Source organism: Microcaecilia unicolor, chromosome 8, assembly GCF_901765095.1.
Source record: "Microcaecilia unicolor chromosome 8, aMicUni1.1, whole genome shotgun sequence".
Taxonomy (NCBI): domain Eukaryota; kingdom Metazoa; phylum Chordata; class Amphibia; order Gymnophiona; family Siphonopidae; genus Microcaecilia; species Microcaecilia unicolor.
Window position 1 is genome coordinate 236431672 of NC_044038.1, and position 25615 is coordinate 236457286.

The 25615-nt window shown below is 44.8% G+C and overlaps 1 protein-coding gene across 1 annotated transcript in view; it reads right to left on the reverse strand.

The window, feature by feature from the left end:
* The window catches only part of PTPRT (protein tyrosine phosphatase receptor type T), a 708336-nt gene that overhangs the window by 313057 nt on the left and 369664 nt on the right, over window positions 1–25615 (reverse strand). Inside the window, exons 7-8 of the mRNA XM_030212174.1 lie at window positions 21943–22239; window positions 9448–9557 (exon numbers count right to left, since the gene is read on the reverse strand). Coding sequence (XP_030068034.1) covers window positions 9448–9557; window positions 21943–22239 — 407 coding nt within the window. The remainder of the gene's footprint in view (window positions 1–9447; window positions 9558–21942; window positions 22240–25615) is intronic.

Below are 25615 nucleotides of genomic sequence, written 5' to 3' on the forward strand. Positions count from 1 at the left end.
AGCACCGTTTTTTTTTTGGCGCCCAATTTTGAGCAGTATTTATAGAATTTATAGAGGACGCATTATTTCAGAAAGAAGATGTACTCTTCCTGAAAGGGCACACGTGTACACACAAGTTTCTACACGTGCAATAGATCACACAAGCGGTGTGGTTCCACTATTTCTGAAATAGTGTGCTTTCTTTCCACATAGGGCTAGATTCAATATATGGCACCTGAAATATCCACGTGGAATAAATTTCCACCTAAGCGTATTCTATAAGTGGCGCCTAGATTTAGGCACAGTATATAGAATACACTTAGTTGATATCTTAGTGCCTAGAACTACACGCTTCCATTTAAACCAAGGAAAACATGGCATAAATATTGATGCGCAGATTTAGGCGCAGAGGGGCATATTCTATAATAGTGCACATAAGTACATAAGTATTGTCATACTGGGAAAGACCAAAGGTCCATCGAGCCCAGCATCCTGTTTCCAACAGTGGCCAACCCAGGTCAGAAACACCGGGCAAGATCCCAAGAAAGTACAAAACATTATACTGCTTATCTCAGAAATAGTGGATTTTCCCCAAGTCCATTCAATAATGGTCTATGGCCTTTTCCTTTAGGAAGCCTCCTTTAGGAAGCCGGCCAAACCTTTTTTAAACTCCGCTAAGCTAACCGCCTACATTCTCTGGCAACAAATTCCAGAGTTTAATTACACATTGAATGAAGAAACATTTTCTCTGATTCATTTTAAAATTTTAGGCATGGATCCCAGGCCTAGCTATACATGGCTGTTATAAAAAGTAGACCGATACACATATATAAAAACAAAGAAATAATTTATTCAAACCAAGATAAAAGCAGTACCCGACGTGGCCACGTTTCGCCCTCAGGCTGCATCAGGAGTACAACTACAATTAAAAACATAAAAATAGTGATAACATCATCTCAAGTTATGTATACATATATATATATATATATTGTGAAGATAAGGCTATTGTGAAGATGAAGCTCCCACCTCAGGAGACCAGGTCCCTCTTCCACTCAGGGTGAGCTGGTTCTCAGTATGCAGATTTTATGCAAATTAGTCTACTACCCCTTTCTGCTCGGGGTGACCCCCAGCCAGCTTCCTTGCTTTGCACACAGTTCACCACCAGTCCAAAGGGCTCAGCCAGTACTTCTCATGGGGATCCTCCTGCTTCAGTTACCAGCTCTCTTCTTCAGCTGCTAGCTCTCCTCCTCCCTCACACTCAGGTGGGGTATTAAGTGGTTAATGACCAAACAGGACCCAGCCCATAACCTGCTGCACCTGTTTCTATCCCCAGGACTCTCCTCGGTCCTAGCAACCTCCTGCTATACACCCCTTACTGGCTCCCTTTAGTGACTCACCCAGCCCTTCTCCCTGGACGTTTTAGGGGAACAGCGCCCTCTAGGGGCCTAACCAGGGTAGGACAGCCTCTTCCTTCTCACTATATATATATATACACTAGTTAAAAAGGCCCGTTTCGGAGAAACATGAAATGGGCGCTAGCAAGGTTTTCCTGGGTATGTGCCTCGTCCCCCCCTCCCCCGAGGTGACAGCAGCCATTGATGCACCGTGTGCCCCCCCCCCCAAGGTGGCAGCAGCCAGTGCACCACCGTCCCCCTCCTAAACAGGTCGCCGGCGTTTCCCCCCCCCCTGCGTGTCGTACATTAGCTAAGCGCCGCTCCCCCCCCCCTCCGTGTAATTTAGAAACAGAATTTAAAAAGTTAACTTGCGTAATTGGTTTAATGAAGGAATGGAAGCCCTGCAGGCAGCCATGTGTTGTGAGCTGTGCATCTGCTCCTCCTCTCAGTGTTTACGTCAGTGCCCCTGGACTGGAGGTGTACCCCGTTGCGACGTGAGAGGAGGACTCCTCCTCTGACGTTGCTACAGGGCACACCTCCAGTCCAGGGGCAGTGATGTCACCGCTGAGAGGAGGAGCAGATGGGCAGCTCACAACCCATGGCTGGCTGCGGGTCCCCAATTGGTGCGTGAAAACGTTTTGCGAGTTTAACTTTTGTAAATTGGGTTTTCTATGTGACGGAGAGGGGGGGCAAGTGGCGCTCTGCTGATGTAGGACAGAGGGTGGGTGTGAGCGGCGGCGACCTGTTGTGGGGGGGGGGGGAAGGTGTAGTAGTGGGTGTTGCGCTGTTGAGGGGGGGAGGGTGGAGCAGTGGGTGTTTTGACCTGGGGGGGTTGGATGTGTTGAGCGGTGGCAACATGTTAGGGGGGGTGTTGGTTGTTGGTGTTGTGAACTTTGTGGGGGGGGGTAAGGGTGAGGGGCGGTGATTGTTTGGCCGTCGCGTCGTACTGTTGGGAAGTTGTACTCCGCCCTCGACGTCACCACGTTTGACGCGAGAGCGGGGCACAGACATGGTGAGTTGGATGGCTTCACCACCATGAAGTTATGAACTGGTGTGTGTTTTCCTGCTGTGATGTCAGTGTCCTCAGAACGTTGAGGGAGCGTTTTATTATAGTAGATATATAGTCATAACAGCAAATGATAAAATAAAGCACAATAAATGCATTATACATTCAAAAGTAAAACGGAAGAGGAGATAAGACAAGTCACTTTCCAAACATATAAAACTGTATAAAACGTTACGTAGCAAGTAGACTGTTGCCTTTTTCGTTTTTCTTTCTAGCTATACATGGGTAAGCTCCAATTAAATCTAATTAGTGCCAATAATTAATTACTTGTTAAAAAGCCAATTATCGGCAGTAATTGGGTCATCATTCTATTCAACTGCACGCAGAAACCAGAGACGCAACTACATTTGCACTTGCAATCTTTGTCGACTTTTATAGAATCAGGGGGAAAATGTTTTTCCTGCTTGTTGATGACATGCAAAGACATAGGATATGCCACTGATATTTCCCGTCATTGCACAGGAGATCCCGTCTCTACTGCAAAGCACCATTATTTTATTTATTTCGATTTTTGCTCACACCTTTTTCAGTACTAGCTCAAGGTGCGTTACATTCAGCTACACTGGGTATTATTTGATGTGATTTATCACTTTGAAAACATGTCTGGAGTACCTGCAGTAAACAGTATGCGGCCAGTCAGTTGGAAAAGTCTCTCATGGATTTTCAGTCCCCTCCTGCAGGCTATGTTGAAGCAATTAAATACTACTTTAACAATTAAGCAATGTTCTCCCTTTTAACCACACTTATTATTCCAATGTAGTTTATTACTGGTCAGATCTGTCCTCTTTACAGCTTTGAAAATTAATAAAATGCAATGTAGAGAAGCAACATGGGAACATGGTAACACAGGGGTAAATTCTTCAGACAGCGGTGGACAGTGATTTTTTTTAGCCACTGTTGTCTTTATGCTCTGGATATTGAGGGCTCCTTTGACTAAGTGGCAGTAAGCCCAGCGCGGGTTTACCGCTCGCTAAATGGGAAGTGCCAACGGACTACTGCAGAAGCCCAGTGGTACTTCCCACCCCTAGCATGCTGTCATTTCCAACACTATAAAAATATATTTATTTTTGTAGCACTAGAGAGTGTACCCGGAAGTAATCAGCACTGCCCAGTTACCGCCGGGTTAGCACGGGCAGGGCTGCCGAGAGGGGGGGGGGGCAGGGGGGACAATATTCCCCGGACCTGGGTCTCCAAGGGGGGCCCGGCGCTGCAGTTCCTGGTCTCACCTGCCTGCCTCCTCGGCTCTGGGCCCCCTGCAATCGAAGCGGCAGTCACAGATCGCCTCCCTTCGGGCCTTCCCTCCCTGTGTCCCGCCCTCACGGAAACCGGAAGTTACATCAGACGAGGGCGGGACACAGGGAGGGAAGGCCAGAAGAGAGGCGATCTGCAACTGCTGCCTTGAATGCAGGGGGCCTGGAGTCGTGGAGACAGGCAGGTGAGACTGCGGACTGCAGCGGCAGGGGGAGCGACGGGGGTGGCAGCGGCAGGGGGCGGAGGCAGGGCGGCCTTGCCCTAGGGCCTGGCCTAGTATCTCGGTGGCCTTGAGCACGGGAGCCCTTATCGCCACCTCAATGGGTGGCGGAAAGGGCTCCCCCATGAAACGGCTGCGCGGAAAGTGCTTTACTTGCTGAACGGCCATTTCCTGTAGGAAAACGGGACTTCCCTTTTACCAGCTGCGGTAAAAGGGGGGCCTTGGCGTGCGTGAAAAACATGCACCGACACCAGCGCTGGCCCCCTTTTGCCGCAGCTTGGTAAAAGGGGCCCTGAATGCTGGGCTCAGTCCAGGTACTGTGTGGGCAGCCGGCCCTTATTTAGATAAGGCTAATATTTATCCAGGTACCTTATGTGGTTAACCCCCGGATTCTATATAGCATAACTTACTTGGCTTAAAAAAGCTAATCAGCATTGATAACAGCTCTTAACAAGCGATAATGAGCACTAATGGGCAATAATTAGAATTTACGCGGACACCTCGGTAAGCCCATTCTGTAATGCAGTGCGCCTAACGTCTAATACATGCAAGACAAAAAGGGGGCAGTTATGGGCAGGGAAAAGGATGTTTTTTGGGTATTCTGAAATTTACACGTGTAGTTATATAATATGGCCCAGTGTGCCTAAATCTAGGTGCTGGGATTTACGCCACGCTTTCGCTGGTGTAAATTGAGGCACTGAGATATCAACCAAGTGTATTCTATATACCATGCCTAGATCTAGGCATCACTTATAGAAAATGCTTAGTTAGCAATTTCCATGCTGATTTTTTAAGCATCATATTTATTTATTTGGATTTTTGCTCACACCTTTTTCAGTAGTAGCTCAAGGTGAGTTACATTCAGGTAAACCAGATATTTCTCTGTCCCAGGAGGGCTCACAATCTAAGTTTGTACCTGAGGCAATGGAGAGTTAAGTGACTTGCCCAAGATCACAAGGAGCAGCAGCGGGATTTGAACTGGCCACCTCTGGATTGCAAGACCGGTGCTCTAACCACTAGGCCACTCTTCCCCTAAGTGCTGAATATTGGTACTTAACTGTATTAAGTACCGACTCCGCCCCGGACCACCCACAAAATAGCTGGTTTTGTCTTAGGTAGTTGGAAGGGATATTCAGCGGTCTGAATATCCCAGGACAGCCCAGCAAAGGCAATTTAACCCAGCAGGGTAATCACTTTGAATATCAACCACATAGCAAAGGACAGAAGATACAGACCAGCAGGGTCCATCCAATCTGCTCAGAAAGGTGGCCAGGGTGGACCTGCTCTTCCAGTCTGGTCCTTCTTCCCCTTTTCTTGTTAGGGTTTTATCTGCCACTCTACTCAGGTTACCCCCTCATGCGTTCACATTTTAATTATTATTATTTTTCAGTTTAATTGCTTATTTATGTTTTATACTAAGGCAACACCCGTGAGCAGAAATTCACATCTGTAACACTAGCCTTATTATTAGATGTAATTATTAGCTTCAAGTGGCTGCGTTTTACTGAGTCGTAAGAAATTTATGTGTGGATCAGCAGACACAGCTGTTTCCAGCAATATATTGATTTATGCATATTTCAAGGAAAGGTCCTAGAATTATGACTTTATTGATATTAAGATAGAATCCCCACCCCCAATTAAATGGCTTTATGGGGGGGGCTGTCGCATTGTTCAAATATTTATTTATGCAGTATTAACGCCATAGTTTCAAAATACCTACAAGGCTCCAGGAGTCCATATCAACATGATAAGCTGAAGAGATTCAGAGAAAATATAATATTTCAATGTAGGTCAGTGATGCCAAATATTAAGTATTATCTGCCTTATATTCAAAGTGATTTAAGTGGGGTGGGGGGGGGGGGGGGGAAAGAGAGGCTCCTGCCTTCTTAAATAACGGTGAGCCACCTAACCCTGATATGCAGCGATACTAACCCAGGCAGTGCCGCTGAATATCGTCCCTGACTACCCATGTTGAAAGTGGGCAGGGCAGTACTGGAGAGGAGCTTGTGGTTAGGGGGTTACCAGAATACTCAGTTCCAGGCAGTGGCGTTCCTAGGTTGGCTGCCACCCAGGGCAGATTGCCACTGCACCCCCCCCCCCCCGGGTGCAGCGGCGTCTGTCCCCCTAGCGCAATGACACCCCCCTTCCCGGCGCATCAAGCCCCCCCCCCCCCGGTGCAATGACACCCCCCTCCCCGGGTGCATTCTTGGCTGATGGAGGGTGCAGAGAGCAGCGTGCGCCTGTCGGCTCCGCTGGCTCCCTGCTCCCTCTGCCCCGGAACAGGAAGTAACCTGTTCCAGGGCAGAGGGAGCAGGGAACCAGCAGAGCCGACAGGTGCGCGGCTGCTCTCTGCACCCTCCAGCAGCATGCACCTGGGGCGGACTGCCCCCACCGCCCCACCCTTGCTACGCCACTGGTTCCAGGACCCACACGACATTGAATACCAGCTAGGATCTGCATAACTATTTTTAAAAGAAAGTTCCCCAAGCCCCCTCTCACCCCCAGAAGCAGCCGTCCACCTTCCCATCCCATCCCCCCAGCTCACGTGTCACAACCTGCTTCCCACGGCCTACTTGTATCCTTGGTGGCCAAAATGAGGGCTATGGGGGCAGGAGTGAAGCCCGCTCTTTCCTGCCCCTTTCAGCTGCTTTAAGAAAATGGTTGCTACAATCTCTTGCACATATGGTATGGAAGCCCCACCCAGTACATCCCAGGATGCACTGGGCAGGGTAGGATGCCAGCACTTTGGAGGCCGCACTGGAAGTAGGAGGGAGTGCTACAGGACTGGTGGTGGCAGCCCGAGCTGACAGTGACAGCCCGGGCTGCCTGGCATAGATGGGGGGACAGGATTCGCGCCTTAACCCGCGCTGGCATAGGGCTAAGGCGCTATTCCACCTGTAAGATCAGAGCGCAGTGCTGTGATCATATGAGCGGAATAACGTAGAGCTACATTTAAATGAGCTCTGTAGTATTCCCTGTCCTTCCAACTATCGTCCCATCTCCCTCCTCCCTTTCCTATCCAAGATACTTGAACATGCTGTTCACCGCTGTTGCCTTGACTTTCTTTCATCTCAAGATATTCTTGATCCACTTCAATCTGGCTTTCACCCCCTTCATTCAACTGAAACAGCGCTTGCTAAAGTCTCCAATGATCTGTTCCTGGCCAGATCCAAAGGTCTCTATTCTATCCTCATCCTTCTCGATCTGCTGACTCTCATCTCTCCCTACATTCCTCCCCGGGAACTCCGTTCACTGGGTAAGTCTCTCTTATCTGCACTCTTCTACTCTACTGCTAACTCCAGACTTTGTTCCTTTTATCTTGCTGATCCATACGCCTGGAATAGACTTCCTGAGCCAGTACGTCAAGCACCATCTCTGACCGTCTTCAAATCTAAGGTAAAAGCCCACCTTTTTGATGCTAACCCTAACCCTTATTTACTTGTTCAGAACCCTTATTTTATCATCCTCACTTTAATACTCCCTTATCTCTTGTTTGTCCTGTTTGTCTGTCCTAATTAGATTGTAAGCTCTGTTGAGCAGGGACTTTCTCTTCATGTTCAAGCGTACAGCGCTGTGTACGTCTAGTAGCGCTATAGAAATAAGTAGTAGTAGACCCCTCTGATCATGCTGCGCTGGTAAATGTAGGTGCTAATGCCAATAACCAATTATCGATGTTAATTGACTACAATTAAAATTTGCGTGCGCATCTGGCTACATACTATTCTGTAATGTAGGGTGCATAGCTCCCATAGCTCACCGCCCCAAAGGGGGTGTGGTTATGGGAGGGGTTTGGGACAGCCAAAGGCATTCCAAAAAATTGCGTGCGTTCATATCGAATAATGGCTTAGCCCATCTAATTTGGGAACTAGCATTCACAGGTTTCAGCAGGCATAAGTCTAGCGCCTAAAGTTAAGTGTGCGCAGCCTTCATAAATTAGTGCTTAGTGCCAATCTTTTCCAGCGTCCATTTTGAGCATCATTTATGGTGTTGGAGAAACAGTGGCTATGACATAGGATTGTTATCCCCAATGCTACCCCTGACGCAGCTTTGGCGAAATGGGGAATCCCTGTTGGATTTATGGGATTTATGGACACGCTGGTTGGCTTTTGATCGATGAGTAAGTAGATTGACTTATGAGTATTATATCACCATTATGGTTTGCTTAAACCAGGACAGTGTTTGATAATTGTTTCCCCTGTGATCTTATCCCGGCGTTTATGACTCTTTTTGACATAGTAAGAAGTTATTTCATGCACCCTGCACAGTAGAGTTTTTTTTTTTCCCTGTGATGGTGAGCCAGGCCCACGCCTTATAACTGTGGTCGGCTGGGTGGTTCAACTGAGGCTTTTTCCTCCACTTTTTATGTGTGCTGTAACGCTGTTGTGTCTTAGAGTCCTTACTCATGGGTGATTATAACAACTAGTTTTGTCTGATCTTCTGATTTAATTTATTTGAGCCTGAGTGAATTTCTTTGCATCACTTATACAAGCCAGCCTACAAGGTGGTTATAGCACCAAACTTTATCTGAATTGGGGGAGGGTTGGAATGTTAGACATGGTGGAGCCCAGGATAGAAATTGTGAATGGGACCCCAAAGCCAACCTGCAGGTTGCACCTTCTTCAGCTTCAGGAACCTCTATGACAAGGGGGCTCAGGGAAGGGGGTTTGCATTGATTTCACTATCAGCTGTAGCTTTTTTAAATGCTAATTTTGGTGCAGGACGCCGCAGCCATTTTTCTCTATAAGCCTGAGTGAGCTCAGTGACAGTAAGATCTCAGCGCGATTTAATGTTATAAAAACTGATAATTATATATGTATATCTAAAAAGAATTATGCCCTTCTCTCCAGCATGCCTCTTCCCTGATGAAGACTATCGAAACCTGGCCATGTTGGCAGAGGTTAGGACTGGGAGAAAACATCGCTGCTGAAAGTGATCTAAAAAGCTAAGTAGCATATTAAATATAGAAATCGAAAAAATAGTAAAAAAACAGAAAACAGATTGCATACGGGCTGATCAATGAAGAAGTGAATGTCGCCATGAGAACACTGGGATTTTCCCCAGATTAGAGGTGACTAATTTAATCTGAAGATCCCCGTCTTAGGAAGAATGTACAACTAGGAGTTACTTTAAATATCGCTGTGATTGTTAATTGATATAAAGATATGAAAGTATAAAGTGTCTGGGATATGCTTTAGATTACTATTGATTCAATCCCCACACTAGAAGATACAGGTTCCTTGAACTTGATTCACACTCTTATATATGCATAAAATCATCCAGACAATTTCTGTATGGCAAAGAGAAGGGTCAATGGAAACACAAAAGGCCTGGGGTAATTCTGACAATTAAAGTGTATATTGTACTTACATTTTATTTTGAAAATTGACAACTAGCTGCCCAGAGAAAAGTATGCACAATAGGATTGCACGATCTCCATTATAAATTTATCCCTACAGTAAATCATAAACTTCTAGGACTATGCTCTTTGATCCATGCATATGTCAACATACTGTATATCTCCGTTATCTTTTCTCTACCTCATAGAGGGTGATGATGCCATTGGTTTCATTTGGAGGCTTCCACTGAAGGTAGATCTTTTCTTCAAATGGTCCTCCTTGGATAGATTCTAAGGGAACAGGTCCAGGAACTGAAAGAAAAGAAACAAATGGAATATGGTAAGTAAGTAGCTCTTACCCTAATGATGGCGACATCATTATATAACGGAGCAAGTAGTCCACCACAAGATTCAGAACAGAGTGTGGGGTTTTCAACAGCTTCACCATGGTACAGTAATTCTGGTTTCGTAACTCCCTTAAGATTGTGTTTAGTACCAGAAATTTGCCTCTGATCAATAACTTTTTGGGGACGGGAAGCCCCAAAATATTTTCATTTCATTTCCTATGTCATTTTTAGCACTGTTTGCTTTGCTTTGTTCAGTCTTCATTTTCAATTCAGGGGCAATGCTATTAAGACCGTGTGCTTTTTGAAAAGAATGCACCCTCTTTACGAAGAGGGCACACTTTTGGAAACAGTGCACACTCTTGCAGTTGTGCACACCTCACACTAATTCACAATGGATGCATTATTTGCAAATAGTGATCACTATTATCGTCAAACAACAGAAAACATAAAATGTGTTTTTTTTCTACTCATTTGCATTTAATAGCGTGCAACTTGTGCTATCGTGATCAGGAGTGGAGGAGTGGCCTAGTGATTAGGGTGGTGGACTTTGGTCCTGGGGAACTGAAGAACTGAGTTCAATTCCCACTTCAGGCACAGGCAGCTCCTTGTGACTCTGGGCAAGTCACTTAACCCTCCATTGCCCCATGTAAGCCGCATTGAGCCTGCCATGAGTGGGAAAGCGCAGGGTACAAATGTAACAAAAATAGAATAGATACTATTGGAGATTCTACATGGAATGTTGCTATTCCACTAGCAACATTCCATGTAGAAGGCTGCGCAGGCTTCTGTTTCTATGAGTCTGACGTTGTGCAGGACGTCAGACTCACAGAAGCAGAAGCCTGCGCGGCCACATTGGTGATCGATCTGCAAGGGCCAACTTCTACATGGAATGTTGCTAGTGGAATAGCAACATTCCATGTAGAATCTCAAATAGTAGCAACAGTGGAGGAGTGGCCTAGTGGTTAGGGTGGTGGACTTTGGTCCTGAGGAACTGAGTTCAGTTCCCACTTCAGGCACAGGCAGTTCCTTGTGACTCTGGCCAAGTCACTTAACCCTCCATTGCCCCATGTAAGCCGCATTGAGCCTGCCATGAGTGGGAAAGCGTGGGGTACAAATGTAATAATAAAATAATGTGATTTTAATACTCAGGTGACAAGTGTCAATTAAGTAAATAGGTCTCTTTCTTTCCAGTTGTGGACTTTGTTGTCTCTTGATAAGCATATCTGTCTGAAGCTTAACCAACATGGCTTTCAAACATTCTATATTCTTCTTGGGGTGAAGACTTCCCTATGTAATTTTTTATTGAAACAAAAAGATTATATATGACCCGATATTCATGTAATGCAACTCTATATTATTGACCTCCATCACATTCAGAGCAGCAGCAGGTAAACGTCAACCATATTGATCCACTACAATCCAACTTTTGTCCTCTGCATTCAACAGAAACACCCTTGCCAAAGATCCATGGGCCTTTACTTAATCATAAGAATACAAGAATTGCCATACTGGCTCAGACCAATGGTCCATCTAGTCCAGTATCCTACTTCCAGCATTGGCCAATCTAGGTCACAAGTACCTGGCAGAAACCCAAATAGCAGCTTCCCCATGTCTGTATCAATAGCAGACTATGGACTTTTCCTCCAGGAACTTGTCCAAAACTTTTTAAAACCCAGATACGTTAGCTGCCATTACCAGATCCTCCGGCAGCAAGTTCCAGAGCTTATCTATTCTTTGTGTGAAAAAATATTTCCTCTTATTTGTTTTAAAAGTATTTCTATGTAATTTCATTGAGTGTCCCCTAGTACTTTTTGGAAAGATTCACTTTTACCCATTGTACACCACTCAGGATTTTACAGATCTCAATCATATCCCCCCCCCCCCCCCCCCCCCCCCCCCTCAGCTGTCTCTTTTCTAAGCTGAAGAGCCCTAACCTCTTTAGCCTTTCCTCATACGGGAGAGGTTCCATCCCCTTTATCATTTTGGTTGCTCTTCTTTGAACCTTTTCTAATTTAGCTATATCCTTTTTCAGATACAACGACCAGAACTGAATGCATTACTCAAGGCGAGGTTGCACCACGGAGATATGAAGAGGCATTATAATATTCTTGACCTATCTTTTGCTTTTGACATTGTTGCTCACCACCTTCTCTTTGATACGCTGTCATCACTTGGATTTTGGGGCTGCACTCTGTCCTGGTTTTCTTCATATCTCTCTAATTGCACTTTTACTGTATGTTCTAGTGGATTCTCCTCCACTGTTATCAGACTGCCAGTAGGTGTACCTCAGGGTTTTGTCTTGAGACCTTTCCTCTTCTCTCTCTATACTTATTCCCTTGGTGCTCTGATCTCGTCCCATGGTTTTTGGTATCATCTTTATGCCAATGACTCCCAGATCTACTTCTCCACACCAGAAATTTCAGCAGGAATCCAGGCCCAGAGTCTTACCCTGCTTGTCTGACATTGCAGCCTGGAGGTCTCACCACCATTGGAAACTAACATGGCCAAAACTGACCTTCTTATTCCCCCCCCCCCCCCCCCACCATTCTATGGATAACTCTCATTCTTCTTGTCTCCTCAGCTTGTAAGCTTGAGGTCATTTAGGACTCCTTTCTCTTTTTCTCTGCAAATATCCAACAGACTACTAAAACCTATTATTTCTTTCTCTATATCACCACCAAAATGTGTCCCTTCGTTTCTGAGCACACTAACAAAACCCTCAGCCATACTCTCATCACCTTATGCTTAGTTTACTACAATTTGTGTCTCACAGGTCTCCTCCTAAACCATCTTTCTCCCCTTCATTTGCTTCAAAATTCCTGCCCTATAAACCTAGGCATTCTCCTATAACTACTACTACTACTATTTAGCATTTCTATAGCGCTACAAGGCATACGCAGCGCTGCACAAACATAGAAGAAAGACAGTCCCTGCTCAAAGAGCTTACAATCTAATAGACAAAAAATAAATAAGGTAAGCAAATCAAATCAATTAATGTGAACGAGAAGGAAGAGAGCAGGGTAGGTGGAGGCGAGTGGTTACAAGTGATTACGAGTCAAAAGCAATGTTAAAGAGGTGGGCTTTCAGTCTAGATTTAAAGGTGGCCAAGGATGGGGCAAGACGTAGGGGCTCAGGAAGTTTATTCCAGGCGTAGGGTGCAGCAAGACAGAAGGCGCGAAGTCTGGAGTTGGCAGTAGTGGAGAAGGGAACAGATAAGAAGGATTTATCCATGGAGCGGAGTGCACGGGAAGGGGTGTAGGGAAGGACGAGTGTGGAGAGATACTGGGGAGCAGCAAAGTGAATACATTTATAGGTTAGTAGACGAAGTTTGAACAGGATGCGAAAATGGATAGGGAGCCAGTGAAGGGTCTTGAGGAGAGGGGTAGTATGAGTAAAGCGACCCTGGCGGAAGATGAGACGGGCAGCAGAGTTTTGAACCGACTGGAGAGGGGAGAGGTGACTAAGTGGGAGGCCAGCAAGAAGCAGATTGCAGTAGTCTAAACGAGAGGTGACAAGGGTATGGATGAGGGTTTTGGTAGAGTGTTCGGAAAGAAAGGGGCGGATTTTACGGATGTTGTAAAGAAAGAAACGACAGGTCTTGGCGGTCTGCTGGATGTGAGCAGAGAAGGAGAGAGAAGAGTCAAAGATGACCCCAAGGTTTCGAGCTGAGGAGACAGGGAGAATGAGAGAGCCATCAACAGAAATAGAAAACGGGGGGAGCGGGGAGGTGGGTTTGGGGGGGAAAATGAGAAGCTCGGTTTTGGTCATATTCTGCTATAACATTATCCTCCAATGGACTATTCAGTTCACTGTTTAAGTAGTAAAAAGTAATATTATATTTTAGTTATCACCAGCTGAACTGTGGAGCTTATATGCTTCAAAAGTTGATAAAATACAGCCCATACCAGAAAAACTCATGTCCATAACAAAAAAAAATACCATGATGGAAGGTGTCTTCTTGGGGGCCATTTTCAAAAGGAATTTAAGAATAATTTTCCAAAGGAAATGTATGACATTTCCCCTTGAAAACCAACTTTCAGGTCCCCTTCCAATGAACAGGAACCCCAAAATAAATCCATTGCTGCTCAGGGGGTCTTTAACTAAGGCGGGCTGGCGTTTTTAGCGTGCACTTAAAAACAGGTGCGCACTAAACACTAAAGACACCAACGTATTCCTATGGGCATCTTTAGCGCATGTCTATTTTTAACGTGCCCTAAAAACGCTAGCGCACCTACGTCAAAGACCTCCATGCGCATCACTCTTCTCCGGTACCTCCCTTTACTAGATACTGTTCTCTTACGGTGTCCAGTCCGTGCTCGTTTTCAAGCGAGTTTGTTTTCATTACCTCCTTCCACCCCTCCTGAAGCTGTACATTTCCATCCTGCAGCAAATTTATCCCCGGGAGCCAGCTCAGAAGATGAAGGTTAATGATTTTATCATCTTCGTTCTCAGAGAAATTATTTAAATGTATTGCACTAATTACTTGGTGCTTCCTGTCTGCTGGCCGCTCAGTAATTAATTTTAATGAGAGCACACTCCCTTTTAGACCTTGGAGCACTGCTAACGTGAAAATAATTGTCCTTCCTGGATTGTAAAGAGCGGCTTCTTACTGAAATTCATCTCTCTTCCAATCCTAACATTACTACTCTTTGTGCTATGCTAATCCATAGAGTATTCTGCAACTGGAGGAGTCTGGCTTAGGCAATTAATGCTGGGGTACTTTTTCTCTGACAGTAGCAAATTTGCTCAGGTATTTAAATCTCAGTGCAAGTTGAGACATTTATAAAATTTTGAGTAATGGAGGAGAGCAGCCATAGATACGTACAATAGATAACTCAACTGAAGATTTTTTTTTTTTGTTACATTTGTACCCTGCGCTTTCCCACTCATGGCAGGCTCAATGCGGCTTACATGGGGCAATGGAGGGTTAAGTGACTTGCCCAGAGTCACAAGGAGCTGCCTGTGCCTGAAGTGGGAATTGAACTCAGTTCCTCAGGACCAAAGTCCACCACCCTAACCACTAGGCCACTCCTCCACTGTTGCTACTATTTCAGATTCTACATGGAATGTTGCTATTCCACTAGCAACATTCCATGTAGAAGTCGGCCCTTGCAGATCACCAATTTGGCCACGCAGGCTTCTGCTTCTGTGAGTCTGACGTACGTGCAGGACGTCAGACTCACAGAAACAGAAGCCTGCGCAGCCTTCTACATGGAATGTTGCTAGTGGAATAGCAACATTCCATGTAGAATCTCCAATAGTAGCAACATTCCATGTAGAATCTCCAATAGTATCTATTTTATTTTTGTTACATTTGTACCCTGCGCTTTCCCACTCATGGCAGGCTCAATGCGGCTTACATGGGGCAATGGAGGGTTAAGTGACTTGCCCAGAGTCACAAGGAGCTGCCTGTGCCTGAAGTGGGAATCCAATTCAGTTCCTCAGGACCAAAGTCCACCACTCTAACCACTAGGCCACTCCTCCACTGTTGCTACTATTTGAGATTCTACATGGAATGTTGCTATTCCACTAGCAACATTCCATGTAGAAGTCGGCCCTTGCAGATCACCAATTTGGCCACGCAGGCTTCTGCTTCTGTGAGTCTGACGTACGTGCAGGACGTCAGACTCACAGAAACAGAAGCCTGCGCAGCCTTCTACATGGAATGTTGCTAGTGGAATAGCAACATTCCATGTAGAATCTCCAATAGTAGCAACATTCCATGTAGAATCTCCAATAGTAGCAACATTCCATATAGAATCTCCAATAGTATCTATTTTATTTTTGTTACATTTGTACCCTGCGCTTTCCCACTCATGGCAGGCTCAATGCGGCTTACATGGGGCAATGGAGGGTTAAGTGACTTGCCCAGAGTCACAAGGAGCTGCCTGTGCCTGAAGTGGGAATTGAACTCAGTTCCTCAGGACCAAAGTCCACCACCCTAACCACTAGGCCACTCCTCTACATTTTCATTGCTCAAGAAGATAGTACCCCTGGAAGGCTCATGGGAGGTGTTTACTTTAGATTAGTAATAAATTATGTATTTTAAAGGGAAATCTTAACAGCAAAGAGTGACCGCAGCACCCTTGGTCAAAGAAACAAAAACTACCACATCAGAAGACATCCTAATTTTAAGATTTAACAAGTATCATTTTTTTTAACTTAAAGAGTAAGGATCTTATGTTTGAACGCTTATTCACAATTTACATATGTAAATACTGGCATCTACATGTGTATATTGCATACACATATAAAAGCCAATTAAAGAAATCTGATATTTACATATGTAGATAAGAACATAAGCATTGCCATACTGGGACAGTCCGAAGGTATATCGAGTCTAGTATCCTGTTTTCAACAGTGGCCAATCCAGGTTACAAGTACCTGGCAAGATCCCAAAACAATAGAACAGATTTTATGCTGCTTACCCTAGAAATAAGCAGTGAATTTTCCCCAAGTCCATCTTAATAATGGCTTATGGAATTTTCTTTTAGAAAATTATCCAACCCTTTTTTAAACCCTGCTAAGCTAACTGCTTTTACCATATTCTCTGGCAATGAATTCCAGAGTTTAATTGCACGTTGAGTGAAGAAATATTTTCTCTGATTTGTTTTAAATTTGCTACTTAGTAGCTTCATTGCATGCCCCCTAGTCCTAGTATTTTTGGAAAGAGCAAACAAGCAATCTATGGCTAACCATCCCACTCTATTTAGTATATCTCCCCTCAGCCATCTCTTCTCCAAGCTGAAGAGCCCTAGCCTCTTCAGCATTTCCTCATAGGGAAGTCGTCCCATCCATTTTATCATTTTCGTTGCCCTTCTCTGTACTTATTTGAGCGATACAAAGGCATTATAGTATCCTCATTGTTGTTTTCCATCCCTTTACTAATTATGCCTAACATTCTATTTGGTTTCTTAGGGCCCTTTTTCCTAAGGTGCGCTAGTGTTTTTAGAATGCACTAGAGTTGCCCATAAGTTTCTATCGGTGACTTTAGCATTTAATGCGTGCTAATCATTAGTGAGCACTATAAACCCTAGTGTGCCCTTAGCACTGCTGAGTAAACAGGGCCCCTTAGCATCCGCTGCTCATTGAGCAGAGGGTTTCAATGTATCATCAACGATGACATCTAGATTTCTTTCCTGTTCAGTGACTCCAGGGGCGTAGCGACTTGGGGCCACGGGAGCATGGGCCCCCACAGATTACGCCCTGGCCCCATCTACATTTGACCCCCCCCCCCTGCCCCCGCCGCATCAGGTACCTTGTTTGCTGGCAGGGGTCCCGCAAACCCCACCAGCCGAAGAGTTTTCTTCAGCACCGGTCGACTCCGGCATCTTCGTTTTGGGATCATCTGTTTCTGACGCCTTACGTCCTGCACTGTGCACGTAGCCCCATGCAGAACATAAGGCGTCAGAAACAGATGATCCCACAATGAAGGCGCCGGAGTCGACTGGCCCTGAAGAACACTCTTTGGCTGGCGGGGTTTGAGGACCCCCACCAGCAAACAAGGTACTTGATGTGGCGGCGGGGCAGGGGGCGGGCGGGCAGTGGGGGAGGGGGGGTTTGCGGTGACGGGGGGGTCCAAAGTGGCGGGGGGGGGGGCAGTGGCGGCTAAACAGTGCCCCCCTACCTCGGGCTCTGGCCCCCCCCTCCCGCCGAGGTCTGGCTACGCCCCTGAGTGACTCTTATATGGAACCTTGCATTACCTTGTATATCTGCACTATAGAGTGGATTCAAGAAAGCGCCAAAATTTAGGTGCTGGGATGATGCATGCTAAGTGTAAATTCTATAATGGCAGTTGCACACGGAACTGCCATTATAGAATACTAGAATAAGTCCGCAGTTTCATGACTAACATTAGGTGCAATCTCTCTCGCCATGTCAAAAGATGATAAAAGTATTTGCACCTAACTGTTGGCAGTTAACTCCGAGTCCTAGACAAGCCCCTCACCCGCCAATACCCCTCCCACATCCAGGCACATGACTGAATCGCTATGTGCAACATCTAGAATAGTGACTAAGGGAAGCTGTATATCCAAATGCTAATTGATATCAATTAGCGCCAATTTACGACAATTTATGACATTATTAAATTAAGTTGAGCCCACAATTGCCTTTATTCTATAACTTGCTGTTACAATGGAAGCCATGTGTGTGTGTGTGTGAGTTTCTGATGTATTTTCTATTATCAAATGTTTTAATTTTTATTTTCTGTTTGTTTATGCTAATTTATCTATAATTTCTCTGTTTTTTTCCAGTCTGATGTTTGCTAAGCTGCAATGAATAAAGTTTTATTTTTAATTTTTTTTATTTACGCATTTTAAGAATAATACACAAGATTATTATGTTCTGTATTTCTGATACAAAACTTTACCATAAAGTAACAAACAAACTAAACAGGAAACAAACTACTCTTCCTTAAACCACTGTAATGGAGGGAGGAGAAACCTGAAAATAAGCAGGAGACTTAAATCAAGAAAGAAACAAATATACTAAGAAAAATGCTTAGCAGGCTATCCCTTATGGTTGATTTACTCAAAATGCAAACTAAGATTATATTATAGTCATTTTTTCAGATTCAAGAATTCCCTCAACTTTTAGCCTTCTTTATTAATGCTTTGCATCTGACTCAGTGGCGTTCCTAGCCTGGATGGCACCCGGGGTGGATTGCCGATGCGCCCCCCCCTCCTCGGCTACATGACACCTCCCCCCCACGGCTACATAACACCCCCCCCCCGGGTACACGCCGCTGGCGGGGGGGGGGGGGGGGGGGGGGGTGCCGTGGCGCGCGCCTGTCGGCTCCGAAAAGTTCACTAACTTTGCTCGTTCACTGCAGCTCCCTCTGCCCCGGAACAGGAAGTAACCTGTTCCGGGGGAAAGAGGGAGCTGCAGTGAACAATTGAAGAAAGTGAACTCGGAGCCAGGTGCGCGCCGTGGCACCCCCCAGCGGCGTGCACCCGGGGTGGACCACCCCCACTGCCCCCCCTTGGTATGCCACTGATCTGACTTGCCAGTGCTTATATTGTTTCTTATTTTCTACATTTGGGTCCTTTTTCCATTCTTTAAAGGGCAATCTTTTGGCTGTAATGGCCTCTTTTACCTTACCTTTTAACCATGCTGTTCAACGTTTTCTCTTCTTTCCACCTTTGCAAATACATGGAAGGCATCTGGATTGGTCTTCCAAGATGGTATTTTTGAATAACATCCACACTTGATTTTGCGTCCTAACCTTTGCAGCCGATCCTTTTAGTTTCTTTTTAACCATTTTCCTAATTTTATTACAGTCGCCCTTTTGAAACTTAAATGCCGCTACAGTAGATTTCCTTTGTGAGTTCATCTTAGATAGTAGCTGAAACTTGATCAAATTATGATCACTGTTTCTCAGGAAACCCCAACACCACCACCACTCGCACTATGCCCTGCATGCCACCGAGGACCAGATCCAAAATGGCTCCCCCTCTTGTTGGTTCCTGGACCAGCTGCTCCAAGACACAGTCGTTTATTACATCAAGAAATGTTATCTCCCTGGCACTCCCTGATGTAACATTTATCCAGTCAATATCGGGGTAATTAAAATCACCCATTATTATAGCATTGCCCAATTTGCCAGCTTTCCTAATCTCTATAAACATTTCTTCCTCCGTCTGATTGTTCTGTCCCGGTGGACGGTAGTACAGCCCTACAAGAATATTCCTTCCCTTCACACATAGAATTTCTATCCATAATGATTCCACACTGCTATCTGTGTCATGTGGAATGTTTATTTTATTTGACTCAATTCCCTCTTTAACATATAGTGCAACCTCCCCCCTCCAATTTGATCCTGTCTATCATTGCGATACAGTTTGTACCCCTTGATTGTCCTCTTTCCACAAAGTCTCTGAGATGCCTACTATATCTACCTCATCATTTAGTGCTATATATTCTAACTCTCCCACCTTAGGTTAAAGCTAGGACGACGCTTGGATGCATAGGGAGCTGGGAAAAGGGGGCGATGATGCCTCTGTATAAGACCGTGGTGAGATCTCATTTAGAATATTGTGTACAATTCTGGAGATGCACCTTCAAAAAGATAAAAACAGGATGGAGTCGATCCAGAGGGCGACTACTAAAACGGTCAATGGTCATCATAAAGCACATGGGGACAGACTTAAAGATCTCAATACTTAGGAAGAAAGGCACAAAGGCGGGGATATGAGAGATATTTAAACCATGCTGTTTTAACGTTTTCTCTTCTTTCCACCTTTGAAAATACATGGAAGGCATCTGGATTGGGCTTCCAAGATGGTATTTTTGAATAACATCCACACTTGATTTTGTGTCCTATATTCCACCAGTGTCGTTATGCTCGTATTAGCCCTCTCCTCAAGTCACTTCACTGGCTTCCTATCCGTTTCCGCATACAGGTCAAACTCCTCTTATTGACCTGTAAGTGCATTCACTCTGCAGCTCCTCAGTACCTCTCCACTCTCATCTCTCCCTACATTCCTCCCCAGGAACTCCATTCACTGGGTAAATCTCTCTTATCCGCACCCTTCTCCTCCACTGCTAACTCCAGACTCCGTTCCTTTTATCTTGCTGCACCATATGCCTGGAATAGGCTTCCTGAGCCAGTACGTCAAGCTCCATCTCTGGCCGTCTTCAAATCTAAGCTAAAAGCCCACCTTTTTGATGCTGCTTTTAACTCCTAACCCTTATTCACTTGTTCAGAACCCTTATTTTATCATCCTCACTTTAATATTCCCTTATCTTCTGTTTGTCCTGTTTGCCTGTCCTAATTTTTTTTTTTGTTACATTTGTACCCTGTGCTTTCCCACTCATGGCAGGCTCAATGCAGCTTACATGGGGCAATGGAGGGTTAAGTGACTTGCCCAGAGTCACAAGGAGCTGCCTGTGCCTGAAGTGGGAATTGAACTCAGTTCCTCAGGACCAAAGTCCACCACCCTAACCACTAGGCCACTCCTCCACTGTTACTACTATTTGAGATTCTACATGGAATGTTGCTATTCCACTAGCAACATTCCATGTAGAAGTCGGCCCTTGCAGATCACCAATGTGGCCGCGCAGGCTTCTGCGAGTCTGACATCCTGTACGTACGTGCAGGACGTCAGACTCACAGAAGCAGAAGCCTGCGCAGCCTTCTACATGGAATGTTGCTAGTGGAATAGCAACATTCCATGTAGAATCTCCAATAGTAGCAACATTCCATGTAGAATCTCAAATAGTAGCAACATTCCGGAATCTCAAATAGTAGCAACAACAACATTCCATGTAGAATCTCCAATAGTAGCAACATTCCATGTAGAATCTCCAATAGTATCTATTTTATTTTTGTTACATTTGTACCCTGCGCTTTCCCACTCATGGCAGGCTCAATGCGACTTACATGGGGCAATGGAGGGTTAAGTGACTTGCCCAGAGTCACAAGGAGCTGCCTGTGCCTGAAGTGGGAATTGAACTCAGTTCCTCAGTTCCCCAGGACCAAAGTCCACCACCCTAACCACTAGGCCACTAATTAGATTGTAAGCTCTGTCGAGCAGGGACTGTCCCTTCATGTTCAAATGCTCAGCGCTGCGTACGTCTAGTAGCACTTTAGAAATGATAAGTAGTTGTAGTAAATCCATGGCATAAATGCACAGGAGGCAAGTCTCTTTCAAATAGAAAGAAAGCTCTGGGCATAGGATGAAGTTGAAAGAGAACAAACTCAGGCGTAACCTACGGAAATACTTCTTCACAGAAGAGGAACAGTCTCCTGGTGGAAGTGGTGGAGAGTAAGGGGCTGATATTTAGACCACGGGAGTTAGACCGGATAACTCCCATGGTTGGCGCTAATCCTGTATATTCAATGCTGGGCCATTTCTGGTGACCAGCATTGAATATCCAGCTTATTTTTGGCTGTTTAAAAAAAATCACTGGCTAAGTCAATAATCAGACTTAGCCGGTTAGCTTTAAACTGGTCAAAGACATACCAGGTTTTTACACGGCCAAATATGGCCGCGAAACCCTGCTCAAAATCGGCAGAATAGCCAGTTATGTTGGCCAATATAACCAGTTATCCCCCACTGAATACTGGCGGATAGCCGGTTACACGCTATTTAACAGGTCAGCAGCCGTTCTGACCAGTTAAATAGCGCTGAATATCAGGGGGTAAGACTTTATCTGATTTCCAGAAAGCTTGGTACATTCATAGAATCTCTAAGGGAGAGGAAGGAATAGCAGATAGCATGGATGGCCTTCATTTTTCTATGCTTCTATGCAATGTTGGACATTTTAGAAATAGAAAGCTATACATGCAACCACTGCCAATGAAAGGGAAAAAGTCACAAAGTCATTATTGAGGATGTATATCTTACCATCTTCCTCTGTCTGAATCACAAGCTCCTCACTTTCCATTCTTCCTTCAGGGTTGGACAGGGCCAGTTTCAGGCGGATGGACATGAATGGGCGGAGCCCTCGTAGAGTGTAGTGCGATGACGTCTGAATAAGTTCTTCTGCCTCAAACTTCTGCAGGTTGAACACATACTGGTACTGTACTGTCAGGTTGTAGCTATGGCACCGTGTCACAGCATACCCAAACGGCTCCCACTGCAACGTCAGCTGCCTGGAGCGAATCTCAGCAACTTCCACATGCTGGGGTCCATGAACTGGATCTGCCAAGGAAAGAGAAAAAGGCAGATAGTTTAGAAGGGTGTGAAAAGCCAACTTAAGGGCCTTTTTACTATAGTGTGATGCGTTCTTGCACTTACATGCATAAACAGCAAAAATTCATGCATGGTATTGTGCAACAGCTCTGCACTGTCCCTTGCCGTTACTGCACATTATGAATATCCATAATTAGTACGGGTGCACGTCCAAGTTAAGAAAGCTGCTCCAACTGAGCAGTTTTCCACTGAAGAGAGTAAGGGAAGTAGGCAGAGGTGGCCCAAGTAAATCTGCCTCCCAAGGTAGGGATGAGATGCTGCCCCCGCCCAGTCTGGCATCTCCCCCCTTCCCTCCTCAACCACCTTGCCCGTGTTTACCTTATTTTATTCTTATCCAAAAGGCGGTGGCGATTCCCATAGGCTGCCTTGCCACAGTGTCACTGGCACCAGCCTCTGATTTAATGCGTCCCATCTCTGAGGAAACAGGAAGTCAAGAAGCAGACCACAGTAAGGAGAAGAGGCCAATGCCAGTGGCAGGGCAGCCTATGGGAATCACTACCGCTGCATCTGCTGCCTTTTGGAAAAGAAAAAAAATAAGGTAAATATGGAGAAGAGGGTTGGGGAAGGGCAGAGTGCTGCCTGAGGCCCCCGTCCCAGTTGGCCTAATGATAGGGCCGTCGCTGATATAGACATTTTACTGTCCCTGGAGGGCTCACAATCTAAAGAAAAAAAAAAGTCACAGGAATCTGGTTCTCTGCCAGATGCTCTAACCGTTAGGCTACTCTTCCACAGATGTCCATATTGCCATTTTATAACATGGACATTCCTTTGCTGCTGGAAAGCCATGGCAAAGTCAAAAAAGAGAATCCACGTGTGTGGAGAACTCCAATGATCCCATGGAGCAGCTCGAGCAGAGGAGAAAAGTGGGAACTAAAACCACGGATTCCAGAGACTGGAGCACACAATTATCAAAAAGCTAAAAATCTTGTAGAGAAACGGAATGGTCGTTGGTTTTGTGACCAAAACATGTGTGTGATAATTTTGGCTTTGTGCTTCTACATAGACTCCTGATGCAGGCCCTCCGGCCGAAACAACGTTGTGTTGGGTCATTTGTGAATTTTTAAATAAACCTTGTTTTAAACTCTAGACATTGGGTGCTCCAGTCTCTGGAATCCGTGGTTTTAGTTCCCACTTTTCTCCTCTCTTCTTTGCTGCTTCGGTGAGATCCATGTTCCTTGTTTTGCCTCGTTCATAGTTTGCGTGTTTCAGTTTGTGAAGTGGATGTTTATGCTGAGCATAGCCATTTCTCATGTGTTTTAGAACAAGCTGTATGTCGGCAGATCCTGTTCTAAAATACATGAGAACAGACGTTCTTATTCTGAGTTGGATACTCGATCTACAATCTGCCTCCGTGTGTCTTTATAAAATACTAGGCGTAGACTGGCAGAAATTGCGGCTAGACTGAAGCAGCGGCATTTAGACCTTATCTAGGGCATTTGTAAATGTTAACATGTAAAGTACACACAAGTACATAAGCAACGCCATACCGGGAAAAGACCAAGGGTCCACCAAGCCCAGCATCCTGTCTCCGACAGTGGCCAATCCAGGCTTCAAGAACCTGGCAACCCCCCCCCCCCCCCCCCCCCAAAAAAAAAAAAAAAACTTAATTCTTAATCATGTTCAATGGACCTTTCCCTCAGGAATCTGTCCAAACCCCTTTTAAATTCTGTAAGGCCAGCTGCTGTCACTACATTCTCCGGCAACGAGTTCCAGAGTCCAACTACACGCTGAGTAAAGAAAAACGTTTTCCTACTTGTTTTAAATCTACCATATTCTAGCTTCATCTTGTGTCCCCTGGTTTTGTTGTTGTTTGAAAGTGTAAACAAGCAGACCACAGTAGGGAGAAATTTTAAAAAGTACAAGCATAAATTCTGACGCCCACCAGTGCTGTATTTAAAGTTTGTTAAGCAAGCTGTATATCCTTGGTTTCAATCTATTGAAAGAAAACAAGAACATAAGTGGAAGATATTTAAAGTGATTTAACCGGCCGCTGAGCAGTTGAATCACTTAGTCAGAGCCAGCCACTAATTTTCAGCAAAAGTACAAAACTATTTAAAAGTGAATGGACTTCAAAAACACCTAGGTTCATAAAAATGTTTCAAAACCTTCAGCACCCATTTCATCATCGGTCCGTTTTAAATTATTGCCTACGTGTCTAGTTGTGTTCTCCATGTCAAATTCGCTCTTCTTATATAACTCTATAACATTTTAAATAAAAGCTCTTGCCTTGAGCGTCTCCCCGTTTCAGTATTCTTCATCAGGAAGTAGAGACAACTCAAAATTTCACATCCATTCATTGAAATAAAGGCAGCTCAAAAGCTTAGATACTTTCTCTTTTCTACAGCATAATCACTGCAATGAAATGGCGATGGCATTATATTTATCAGGTAACATGATTACTTCACTATGACCACACTTTCAAAATAACCAATCTTTAAAGAGATATCCATTCAACAGCAACATTCAATCCACTAGGATATGTGGTATTCAAACGGTATATCCAAAACTGTTCTTTATAATTTAAAGCTTGTTGACAATCTTTACCCGTTTTCTGAAACATAAGTACATAAGTAATGCCACACTGGGAAAAGACCAAGGGTCCATCGAGCCCAGCATCTTGTCCACGACAGCGGCCAATCCAGGCCAAGGGCACCTGGCAAGCTTCCCAAACGTACAAACATTCTATACATGTTATTCCTGGGATTTTGGATTTTTCCAAGTCCGTTTAGTAGCGGTTTATGGACTTGTCCTTTAGGAAACCGTCCAACCCCTTTTTAAACTCTGCTAAGCTAACCACCTTCACCACATTTTCCGGCAATGAATTCCAGAGTTTAATTACACGTTGGGTGAAGAAAAATTTTCTCCAATTTGTTTTAAATTTACTACACTGTAGTTTAATCGCATGCCCCCTAGTCCTAGTATTTTTGGAAAGCGTGAACAGACGCTTCACATCCACCTGTTCCACTCCACTCATTATTTTATATACCTCTATCATGTGCTCCCCTCAGCCGTCTCTTCTCCAAGCATGATCAATTACTGCCCATCTGATGTCATTCCAATCTTGTTTCATAAGTATCCAACGTTCTACTAGAGGGGCTATAGTGTATCCATATATCCAAGTGCAATGAATGTTGCTATTGAATGGATGTCTCTTTAAAGATTGGTTATTTTGAAAATACAACCATAGTGACATGATCACATCATGTGATAGTAATGCTCTCACTATTTTATTGAAGTGACATGCTAGAGAAAAGAAAATGGACGCTGAGCTTTGAGCTGCCTTTATTTCAATGAATGGACATGAATTTTTGAGTTGTTTCTACTT